Raw genomic sequence first — 12,265 nt, 5'->3', positions numbered from 1 at the left:
CGCCCGCTACGCCCACTTCCCGCTCTCTCACGCGTCCACACGCGCAGGTGTCTGCCGCGTCCTCCCCCCGCCCGCTCCCCGGGGCCGAGGAGACCGCGTCTGATTGGCCGAGGGCGGCAGGGGCGGTGCCTACGCCCCGTGAGGTCGGGGGCCAAGGCGCTGGCGCGGCAAGCCGGGCGCACCAGCAGCGGTGGGCGCAGCGTGCGCCCGAAGACCCGGTGGCACCGTCTGGGCTGGCTCAGGATGAGGACGCGCTGGGCGACCCCTCGCTGCGCTGCGGGGCTCCTCGCGCTGCTCCTCCCGTGCCTGGGGCTGGCGGAGCCCATTGGCCGCGCAGGTAACCGCGGGCGCGTCCGCCCGCCAGCCCGCTGGGGGGCCTCGACGCTGGGGGCTACCTTTGCCGGGGTGGGGACCGCTGCTCTCTGTCGGGTCGCGGGCCGGGAGTCGGGAGCGGGACCTGGCACCGACGGGGCGGGTCTAGGCGGACCTCGGGTGCCTCCGCGGTGGGAAGGAGGGCGCGGCGGGGCGTGGGAGGGCAGGGCCTCTCTGGCGCTGAGGGGAGGCAGAATGTCTCCCGAGTGTGTCCCTCGCCCCTCCCTCGCAGCCTCTGAAAAGCTGCATGCCTGGAGGATGGAGTTCTCCATCTCCCCCCTACAGTCCTGTCCGGCCCGTTCTCAACCCCCTTGGACCCCTTGGTCCTCTCACGTCCCGGGGCGCTTCCGCTCCTAGCGCCAAAGGTTCCCAGTGATTCCCAGGCTTCACCGCGCCCATGGTGCGCGTCAAAAAAGAAGTCAGGTTAAGCCATCTGCTCCAAAAGGGACCGCGACCAAGAACCAAGATCGGCTGTGACGCCCTCCCACACCACCCGGAAAAGCGACCCTTCTCTGTAAATGACTTTGCAGCGCCAAACGACACCCCCACCCCCACTCCCCGGCAGGCTGACAGCCTTACGCGGAAGCGCAGGTCGCTGACTCGGGGACCTGCCAGCCTCTCACCACGGAACCAGAGCCCGGACCGCACTTGACTAACGCGCAAGGCGGTGCCAGCCCCGCCAGCCCCCTGTGCAGCCACCGCATCTTGCTTTTACTTTCTCTTTTTGCCTTGACACCAGATGTGCCGAGGACTTTGTTTCTTGGTCGGCTGGCCCAGTAGTCAATCTATGGGCCACCTCCATCGACTGCTTCTCTTATCCTGCCCGTTATGAGGAAGGAACAGGCGGTGAGGGCCGTGTCTGAAACACAGAAGTTGTTGGTGGCTCTTCTTTGCTGCCAGGCTGTTACTGTCTGGTTCCGATGTTTATCAGAGAGTGATTGGGAAGAGGTTTTCCCGGAATGTGAGTGGCACCATCCTACTTGTGTCAAGGACCTAGTCACGGATCTTGCTTTCTCTCCCAGTTCTCCATTCTTCTTTGCCCCTCCGGCTTGGGAACTACCTAAAGAGCCAGTACTAGTACAATCCCTTATTGCTGTGAGAAGTCCATTCTGCCTCCCCGACAACCCAAGGAGAAAATTTCACGACAGCCCCTAACTACGGTGAAAACGCTAACCTTGAGATCACAAACCTCCTGGTTTATACCTAAATCGACTCTAGTCCTATATGTTTATTCTCCTGCACAACATTTCATATTTCCTTAGTTCTGGAAGCCTCCACAGTCCCCATCCGTTCTCTGTCTTCCCCAGAGTACCAGGCTGAACTAAGCACCTAGCACTAGGGTCCCACAGCTGTTTGTTATCCTACATCCTTCCTGGCTGCTCTGGGCTGCTCTGGTCAGCTGCCTTACCCAAAACCAGACCAGACTTGTAGCCTTCCTGGGAGGAGCCCTGGAATGGTGAACACCCAGCCATTGGGGTCACTTCTTTGGCAGTGCATCAGCTTCAAGATGCTGGTGATGGCGTGCCCCGGATCAGGTGTGCACAGCTAAGTTTGGTCCAAATGCTGAAGGAGCGCGTCTGTGTCCTTGGAGAGATGCCATATTTACTTACTGAGTTTACATTTTTTGCCTGCTTTTAGAGTTAACAGTTTGAAATGAAACAATCTTTTAGGGATTCCTGAGGTTCTTAACAGCCCATGCCAGTCAATCTGTGCTGCATGATTTTCTGATTTCAAGATGACCACCATGGACCGAAACGTTACTCCAGAACCTGTTTTTGAACTAGGAAACCCAGACTTGATTCTCACCTGCTGCACCTGTGCACTCTGCACACATGTGAGAGATTCCACAAAGGGCTTGACAGTGTGAGCTGTGGACATTTCTCTGAAACTATAATTGCTGCAGTATTCATCGCTCCTGGTTTCCCAAGCCATTTCCTTCTTCACTGGTGTGTGGTTAGCTCTTTGGTATAGGATTCATAAGACAGGAGTTATTTTGTAACCATAATATGCAAACACTGGGAGGTAGTTTTCCTTCAACAGATGTAAAAATACTAAAAATTCACTTTCAATTTATGATAATGCTACTTAAGCCATTTTCTCTTAACTACCACCTGAGTATTTGTATAAAATGAAGCATAGTGAAAATGCTTCTGGGGTAATGAGGCACCTTTTAATCTGCCTCTGCCTTTGAGGTTTGTCCCAATATTGTGTTTGGAGCATTAGAACTTATTGGAGGACTAGTGTGAAGTTACAAAATGAACAGATGCAGTATGAAGTGATCAGTAAGCATCTCTTTCTCTCTCTCTCTCTTTTTTTTTTTGCATTTCATAAATACAACTTCAAGAACCTAGTGACAGTGATTCTTCCCACCATACCCACCCTCCCACCCAGCCCCCTGTGAAATCCCCCAGCCAGACTCAGGCATCTCCTTTCAGCTGGTTGCTGGGTATGCAGGCACAAGCTGGCGCAGCTGTTACATATGTCCAAAATGGTGCCCGCCAGCTATCAGCTAGTTACAGGACACTGGTGCTGGGTGGTCAGGGAGGGAGAAGTGTGTCCCCTTTTTTCCCTGTAGATTGGTAGGTAAACTGACCCCCACAGGGCTCCAAACCAGACTCACACCAAACTCTTCCCACAGCTTTATCACCAGTGCCATGGGCTGCTGCAGTCTGGTCTCACCTTACTCTCCAAAGCTGGTGTGGAGGCTCTCAGCTTCTGGGGTCCTGAATTGTATATGTATATACCCTCCACATAGGTCCACAGTGTCCCTCTAATTTGTGTGGAGTTTCTTCTGCCATTTTCTCCCTAACTCTTCACAGAAACTATACTCTCTCCATGTTTTTTTTTTTTTTACTAGCTTCCCCTAAACTAGAGCAGTAAGCTCCCTCCCTATTACACCTCTCCGTGTATCTTAGAAATAGCTCTGTAATTACCTTTTCAAAGTTTAATACACCTCTAAGATAGTTTCTGTAACCTTTTGCATCAAATTTGTGAAGGAATTATTTTCATACTTTTCCAATGCTGCTTCCCACCATCCTGCCATCCCATAGGGTCATAAGACTGAAGCCAACTGAACAGCACCTGCTAGGGGTAAAAAGGATGTGGGGAAACACTGTGAGAAGACAGACTCTCCCTAGCTAATGTATTACATGTGAATGTTTATATATACATTATATAGGGAAGGCCATAACAAGTTACCTGAAATAATTTTAATATCTGTGCTAAGTGACCACTCTAAGTGTTAAACATTGATTTTGCATACTTGGTTCAAATACAAGTGTAGTCTGAGGCAAGAACTACATTTACAGGTGTTGCAATTTGTTAAGAAGTTGGGCAACCCCTCTTTAGCATAGCTACTCTGTGCTACCCATACTTCCCCTATAGTCTTTCAGAGTTCCTGCAATACTATAAAGACCACAGGTGTTCCAGAAGCAAAGTGTGTGTAGAAAAGAGGAGAGTACATTTTTCTCTTCCAAAGTGTGTTTATAAAGCAACACTGTCACTTCAGTGCACATGCCCAGTACAAGTGAGATTAGAATAAACCTGAAATACCACCAGCAGAAGCATGACACAAAATTGTGGACATCTGTTCACAGTGAGCTTGCCAAAGTCTAGAATAACCTGAATGACTAAGGACACTGTTACCTTGTGGAAACATAGAATGTTAACCCTGAAAGTGCCTGAGGTATCTTTAATTCTGCTGCTTTCATCTGTCATTTGGAGCTATGAAGACCCTGGGAGACCAAATAAATGACTTCTGCAAGTTCTCCCAGCTAACTGAGAACAGAGGTTGGTTTTCAGTATAGGACCTCCAACTGCTTGTCTCACTGCTCTTTTTGCACTATACGTGGTTGTAGTGCAGACTTCTTTTTTCTGCTGTCGTTCCTGACACTTTGAAATACAAGGTTAATTTTGGGCTGGCGCCGCGGCTCAATATGCTAATCCTCCGCCTGAGGCGCCGGCACACCAGGTTCTAGTCCCGGTCGGGGTGCCAGATTCTGTCCCAGTTGCCCCTCTTCCAGGCCAGCTTTCTGCTGTGGCCCGGGAAGGCAGTGGAGGATGGCCCAAGTGCTTGGGCCCTGCACCCGCATGGGAGACCAGGAGAAGCACCTGGCTCATGCCTTCAAATCAGCGTGGGGTGCCTGCGGCCATCGGAGGGTGAACCAACGGCAAAGGAAGACCTTTCTCTCTGTCTCTCTCTGTCACTGTCCACTCTGCCTGTCAAAAAAAAAAAAAGAAAGAAATACAAGGTTAATTTTGGAGAGGTGAGGCAGAATTGCTTGGAAGAGAGAGCGAGCAGGGGTACGACTGGTTATTGACTATGTGGAAGAAGGACATTAGAGAAAGTGTGAGTGATCATCTCTCAGTAAATTTTCTTTCTTCTTGCCTATCCCCCCAAACTATGTCTGTCAAGAGGGGTGCAGGATGGAGGCTGCTATGGCGACATACAAAGCTGTACTCTGTGGATCTTCTGAAATTCAAATCTGAGCACAGAAATAAAGTGTAAAGGTGTTTTCTGTTGTTATTCCTGTTGATTTTCTTTTTGCTTCTGTTCTTTTAAACAAAAGCCAAAAAAAAAAAAAATCCACCAAAGTTCAAGCTACAGTCAGAGTTAATTTTATAGTCATTATTTACATGATAAAATTTCCCCTTAAGTTGCTGGCCTCTAGTATGAAAATTTTTAAAAACCCATGAATTATTACTAGAAAAAGTGTTCAGTGTTAGTAAAAGCAGTGATAGTAAATTGTCATCAAAATGAAACTGCCTTTTGGGAACCAAAATTTGTTGTGTCTTTCTGCTGAACTCTGCTTCCCTGACATTGTTTAAGCTTGTCTAAAATATTTCAGCTTTCTTCTCATTAACATAATGATCTGTGCAATTATATTTTCTGATTTTTTTCCTTTGTAAAAGAACTGACCAGATTGTTCAGTTATAGTTTGTTATAACAGATGTGAATCTTGCGTCACAAACTCAGGTGTGCAAGAAACACTGCATTACTTTATTTTCAGAAAATCAAAAAATCTGATTTTGAGTTCCCAGCCAGGCTGACAAGACTTCAGTTTCTATTATTATTTGGGTCTCCTCCAGCTCATGCAAATTGTCACAGGGACATTCATGGAGATTTCCCTTTAGACTTCAACTCCCAGTGGTTACTTCTGAGTCTCCTGTCGTCCAGATCTGTTAGATGTTGACTCTGTAGGCTCATGGGATTCCAAGAGCTTAGGTGATCCATGCAGTCAACCCTCCAAGCCTCTCCCCTTCCTACAGGTAGTACTCTGGAGCTGGCTACAGGTCTCCCATACTCTCAGAACCAGATCCTGTTTCTGCTCGTTCCTTTACTCTTGTACCCTTTGAGAAGTCTCCGCATCTCCTGAGGTACCTCAGTGAATTCAGCCTTCCACAAAAGGTCCAAGGAGAGGTGGTCTACAAGAAAATTCTCCTTTTGCCTGGCCACACTCACTTGCCTAGGGTCGAGGCACACAAACACATGACTACATGCTTGGATCAGGAGAAAGGCACATACAGTGAGAACAAAGAATCAACTTCCTATTTAATGCATCTTCCTGCCACTGTAGCTAAAATGTAAGAATTGTACCAAGTAGGCACAGGACATTTTTCACTGCCTATAGACTACCTGCCTAAGGAAGATGAAAACTAAGGAGCTTCTTTATCTTACTAAACAAGAGGGAAAAGATCTTCCTTGCAATAGCAATAACACATACTGCTCTTTGCAGGTGCTTTGCAGGTGTTAGCTCATTCATGCTACATACTCTGTATAAAGTAATGAGAAAACTGAAGCCCAGGGGTTATGTGTTTTTCACCAAACACATGGCTATTAAGTGGCTGAGACAGAATGTGAGCCTAGGCACACTGGCTGCAGAGCCGATGCCCCTGACCCATACTAAACGGCCTTTCCAGCCACTGCTATGCCCCTGCTTTGCACAGGACTTTACAGTTTACCAAAGTCTGAGGGTGGAAACAGTCTGGGGGTATGCACCTACTCCTTAGCAAGCAGGGAGCAAGGCACATTGGCCACGTAATTCAGAATCCTGAAATGTCTTTCCTTCACTATCCATCTTGACTCAGGTAATGAGCCATTCACCATTGTCAACGAAAACACAGGCAAGTGCATCAAGGTACTGGATGACTGGATAGTAGCAAAAGATTGTAATGAAACCGAGGACATGTTATGGAAGTGGGTGTCGCAGCATCGGCTCTTCCATTTGGAGTCCCAGAAGTGCCTTGGCCTAGATATCACCAAACCCACGAACTCTTTGAAAATGTTCAGCTGTGATTCCCAGGCCATGCTGTGGTGGAAATGTGAGCACCGTCATCTGTACGGTGCTGCCCAGTACAGGTTGGCTGTGAAGGATGGATATGCCATAGCGAGCACAAACGTGTCCGATGTCTGGAAGAAGGGAGGCTCGGAGGAAGGCCTGTGTGACCAGCCTTACCATGGTGAGTACTGGGGAGGGATTTTGACCTGTTTTTCATTGTGCCTATTAAATGTGACAGTAAATATGCACAGTTGCATAAAAATAAAACCAGAGCGGTAAGGCCAGCCAAAAAGCCATGCAGTTCCAGGCACTGTGCCGTGACTGTGAACCACACACCTGTGAGGGCAGTCACATCTGCCCCTCCTCCCGCCCTTTACAAGTAAGGCAAGGGGAGGTTAAGCGACTTGTCTGGGGTCACACAGCAGTAAACTTAGCCTTTCAGATATTCTGGAATCTGAGCACATTTAGCTCCTCCATTAACACTCTGCACTCTGGAAGAAAGGAAAGGTTAGAGTAACAGGAAACTTACAGGCCAAAGGTCAAGAGGTCGAAAAAATGGATCTTAATTCTAAGTTAAAAAGAAGAAAGAAATGGGTATTTTTCCTTGTGTACAATTTTGATATAATGAGAACATCTTAAGCATCTCATGTGGGCTTGTTATTTTCATTTTTGGCATGTTTATCACACATGAGGTTTCTGTTTATGATTCAACATTTTGAGGGTGGACTTATCAATTGCTTTCAAAAATAAGTGTATGAATATTGCCTTTGGAGGAGCAGACCATGAACTATACTCTGAATCAAGGAACTGGATTGTAATGAATTTCCATGTTTAAAAAGAATGAGTAGGATGGCGCCGCGCCTCACTAGGCTAATCCTCCGCCTGCGGCGCCAGCACCCCAGGTTCTAGTCCTGGTTGGGGTGCTGGATTCTGTCCTAGTTGCTCCTCTTCCAGTCCAGCTCTCTGCTGTGGCCCGGGAGTGCAGTGGAGGATGGCCCAAGTGCTTGGGCCCTGCACCCCATGGAAGACCAGGAGGAAGCACCTGGCTCCTGGCTTCAGCCATAGCACCCACTTGGGGGGTGAACCAACGGAAAAAGGAAGACCTTTCTCTCTGTCTCTCTCTCTCTCTCACTAACTCTGCCTGTCAAAAAAAAAAAAAAAAAGAAAAAGAATGAGTAGATTTATTTTTCAAACACTAAATGTAATCAGCTGTTACCCCAGCAATCCTTTTGTTGTATGTCCTAAATTATACCAAGTGTTTATATATCTTATTTAAGTACTATTATTTTGCCTTTTAAAAAAAGATTTATTTATTTGGGAGTCGGAGAGAGGGAGAGACAGAAACTTCCCATCTGCTGATTCACTCCCCAGATGGCCCCAACAGCCAGTCAGAAGCCAGGAGCTTCTTCTGGGTCTCCTTTATGGACACAAGAACTTGGGCCATTTTTCACTGTCTTCCCAGGCACATTAGCATGGAGCTGGATTAGAAATGAAGTAGCCAGGACTCCAAACAGGCATCCTAGCACTACAGGTGGTGGCCAGCCCCCTTTACTTTCTTTTTAAAACTTATATTATTTTCTGAAGGTTGTCCTCTTAAATCTCTTTCAAGCTAATTTTAGCCTCAAATTCAGGATAGCTGCTTTACTTCCCACTATTTGCAGAGGTTTTCCTCCTAGTGAAAATGCACAAAATCTGAGAATGTCAATATATCCTGTTGCAGAGGCCAGTGCTGTGGCTTAGTAGGTTAAGCCTCCCCCTGCAGCAACAGCATTCCCATATAGGCACCGGTTCAAGCCCTAACTGCTCCAGTTTCAATCCAGCTGCCTGCTAATGGTCTGGGAAAACATGGAAGACAGTCTAAGTGCTTGGGCCCCTGTACCTGTGTGGGAGATCTGGAAGAAACTCTGGCTCCTGGCTTCACATCAGCCATGCCATTTAAAGAGTGGACCAGCAAATGGAAGACCTCTCTCTCAAATAAATAAATATATAAACCTTTTAAAAATGTACTGTTGCAGACATATATTAGAGAATTGCAGGTGGAACTGACCTTTTCTTTAATCCCCTGCCTACCTGTAGTTCAATAAATCTGCCTCTGTTGGCCAGCTTCCCCCTAAATTTAATGTGGTTGCTTCAACTTAAAACAATTGCTTTCTTTAAAAATAAAAGGAGGGGGAGTGCAGAGGGCAGCGCTGTGGCATAGCGGGTAAAGCTGCCGCCTGCAGTGCTGGCATCCCATATGGGTGCCAGTTCAAGTCCCGGCTGCTCTGCTTCCAATCCAGCTCTGCTATGGCCTGGGAAAGAAGTACAAGATGGCCCAAGTCTTTGGGCCCCTGTACCCATGTAGGAGACCCGGAAGAAGCTCCTGGCTTCAGATTGGCACAACTCTGGCCATTGCGGCCAACTGGGGAATGAGCCAGCAGATGGAAGATCTCTCCCTCTCTCTCTGCCTCTGCCTCTCTAACTCTTTCAAATAAATAAATCTTTTTAAAAAATTATGTATTTGAAAGGCAATTAGAGAGTTTCAGAGAGGGAGAGAGAGAGAGGTCTTCCATCTGCTGTCACTCCCCATATGACCTCAATGGCCAGAGCTGGGTCAATTTGTAGTCAAAGCAGGAACTTCTTCCTGGTTTCCCACCTGGGTGCAGGGACCCAAACCCACTTGGGCCATGTGCCTCTGCTTTCTCAGGCACATTAGCAGGGAGTTGGATCAGAAGTGGAGCAACTGGAACTTGAAATGGCACCCATGTGGGATGCCAGCACCACATTTTACCCACTATGCCACAGCACTGGCCCCAGCAATTGCTTTCTTGATACCACTTAAGGACCTTTAAATTTCTTGCTACAAAACCTGTTTATAACATGGCAACCAAAAGAAAACATGGAACCAGACAGAATGTCTTCCAAACTGAATTTAACTTGTTTCATTGTTTTTTTCAGGGACCTTCTTGACAGGATTGTTTCTGTCTCCTGCCCATAGTTCTTTTGAGGGATGTGGTTTATTATATTCTTAATCACCTGTAGTTGGCAAAATGTGTTCATTTAATAAAATATTAAGTCCTGAGAGTTCTACTTTTTTAAATTGATGTATAGTCCTTCCTGTTCTTAGGGACTGCTGGCTCAAGTCAGGGACTTTGTCTTGGACTGCTCTGTCAGACTACTGATACTGGTCCTTACCCTCCTTTCTTATCTAGCTGTATATAGAGATAAGAAATATGAGACACCTGAATCCCAGCAAGTGAAGTTCAAGGTTACCCAATTTATTATAGCAAAGCAAGGGCTCAAAAATCAAGATTCCTTTCCCCAAAGATGGCTTCTTTTTTCTCCCCTGATTTTTGCAATGTACAAAAATATTTCTAATATATGGACATTTATGTATTGTTGAGTCTTAGTTGGGTCATCTTCATTTTAGGGAAAAACTTTTTTGGGGGCCGGCACCATGGCTCACTTGATTAATCCTCCGCCTGTGGCGCCAGCATCCCATATGGGGGCCGGGTTCTAGTCCCAGCTGCTCCTGTTCCAGTCCAGCTCTCTGCTGTGGCCTGGGAGGGCAGTGGAGGATGGCCCAAGTCCTTGGGCCCCTGCACCTGCGTGGGAGACCAGGAAGAACCACCTGGCTCCTGGCTTCAGATCGTGCAGCGCCGGCCGTGGAGGCCATTCTGGGGGGTGAACCAACGGAAGGAAGATCTTTCTCTCTGCCTGTCTCTCTCTCACTGTCTATAACTCTACCTGTCAAATAAAAAAAAAATAAAACTTTTTCAGTTTTGTACATTTTATGAGTGAACTACTTTTGACCAACACTCACATATTCATTTATATCATTATTATATCTTGGTCTCAATGGCAGTTTTCAGATTTTGAATGTTTGGTGAATCATGCAGAGGAAATGGAACTATCTGAATTTTGGGGCAACTCCTAGAAGGCTGCCTATCTCTTCCACCATGGAAGCTTTTTGACTCATGTTCTGAAGAAACTAGTTTGTTTTCCACAGAAGCACCTCATCTCACGAAACGTTGCCTATTGCATAATAAGCTGTTGCTTTAAAGATATTTGGACCACAAATTCACATGTTCAGCTAAGATTCATCTTGAAAAGCCAGTCTAGCTAAGGAAACTCATGGGAGTTAGGAGGTCCAGCAACAGCAGAGAATGTGTGGGAATAAAAGTCTTAGTGAACACTTAGCATAGCTTAGCTGCTTCTGTTTGTGATTGTTGTATGTTTATCATGCTTCAAAGCTCACTGTGACTGAGAGCCTTCTAATTGAAGCCTAGCTTTGAGCTAAGAATTGAAACCTGAGAAAGCAGCCACTGATGTCAGAAATTGCCCTTGTGTGTCAAGGCCTCTAATCAGAGAGCCTGTTCTCAATCCTGTCACTTACAGCTGAGTGACCGAGTAGTTCACTTAACTACTCTGCAAAAAGAGTTTTTCACAAACATGTGTAGCAGTTGCCCTACTGACCTCACAGGTTAATGGTTAAGAGCAAGTGAAAGAAATGTGTGTAAAATCACTTTGTATTGCAGAAGTAAAAGGTTTTCCAGGAAAAAAAAAAAAAAAAACAAACAAAAAACTAATGGTCCTACAAGTAACAGTATTCAGGGACTGTCTTCTTGGTGTTGTAATAAAGGAAGGGAAATTGGTCACGAACTGTTGAGACTTTCAAGTGTGGTAAGAAACAAAGCAAGAATTCACAAAATAAAAACAGAAGTACTAAATTCAAAACTATTTTCATGACATAAAAAACAAAACCAGTGGTCCATAAAAGATTGCTTGCAAAGAAAAGTATCCCCTTTTTCTTACCTTGTGCTGAATGGTTGCTTATAATGTTCCAAACTGTTAAATTAAATCTCACACTTCAGTTAGATGAATGCTCGAGAATAATGAACGATATAGAATCAAATACTGTCTTAAGCACACTTTTAAGCAAAGTCGCGAGACATTCTGAGACTCTAATAGACTTGTGAAAGATGATGAGATTGATTACTGTGCTTTACCTAATAGCCTTGATTTTATCTGATGAGGATCAGGATTTTAAATATACTGAGGGTATAGAGAAAGGTAATAGGAATTGATGCAGGGTGAGCTGTTCTATTAAAACACCATTGGAAGAAAACTATGGACAAAAATATTGAACTATGGACAAAAATATTTGAAGTTGGAATCATTTTTCAGTGGCCCTTTGTGTACCCCAGAAAAGTGACTAAAATGAGAAGCTCAGTCTGCTCGCCCACTGACCACCAGCTGATCTCCTGACTGCCCCTTTGAAGACTTTAGGCTCTCATGTTCTGTATTACCATGCCCTGCCCCCACCCTGTTTCTTCTCACTTCCTCAAAATCCAGGCCCCATTCTGCCTCTGGTTTCTGAACAGCAGACTCTTTAACACCGGGGGTGTTCCCAAAGCTCACACTCACCCTCAGTGACTCCATGGTATTTTTCTAGCCCCACACTTACCAAAGAAAACAAAATGTAGGTGAGTTTAATCTCAAGGCACCTCTATAGTGAAGTTCTCTACCACCCACAGTAGTCAGTCGATCCTTACTTGATCAAGCCAGGATCTTTCAGCTTTTCATCACACCACGGTAAGTGAAGCTTTATGTGCACTTTCTCACTGAATCATCAC

The 12,265-nt window shown here is 46.1% G+C and overlaps 1 protein-coding gene across 3 annotated transcripts in view; it reads left to right on the top strand.

Annotated features, from left to right (window-relative positions):
* The first annotated feature begins 232 nt into the window (after positions 1 to 232).
* The window catches only part of LY75 (lymphocyte antigen 75), a 155,090-nt gene continuing 143,057 nt past the window's right edge, over positions 233 to 12,265 (top strand). For all 3 annotated transcript variants that reach the window (XM_062187232.1, XM_062187228.1, XM_062187225.1), the window contains exons 1-2: positions 233 to 337; positions 6,460 to 6,831. In XM_062187232.1, coding sequence (XP_062043216.1) covers positions 244 to 337; positions 6,460 to 6,831 — 466 coding nt within the window. In that variant the 5' untranslated portion in view covers positions 233 to 243. The remainder of the gene's footprint in view (positions 338 to 6,459; positions 6,832 to 12,265) is intronic.

Source organism: Lepus europaeus, chromosome 1, assembly GCF_033115175.1.
Source record: "Lepus europaeus isolate LE1 chromosome 1, mLepTim1.pri, whole genome shotgun sequence".
Lineage (NCBI taxonomy): Eukaryota > Metazoa > Chordata > Mammalia > Lagomorpha > Leporidae > Lepus > Lepus europaeus.
The sequence above is the reverse complement of the archived record's forward strand: the minus strand, read 5'-3'. Positions and strand labels throughout refer to the sequence as shown.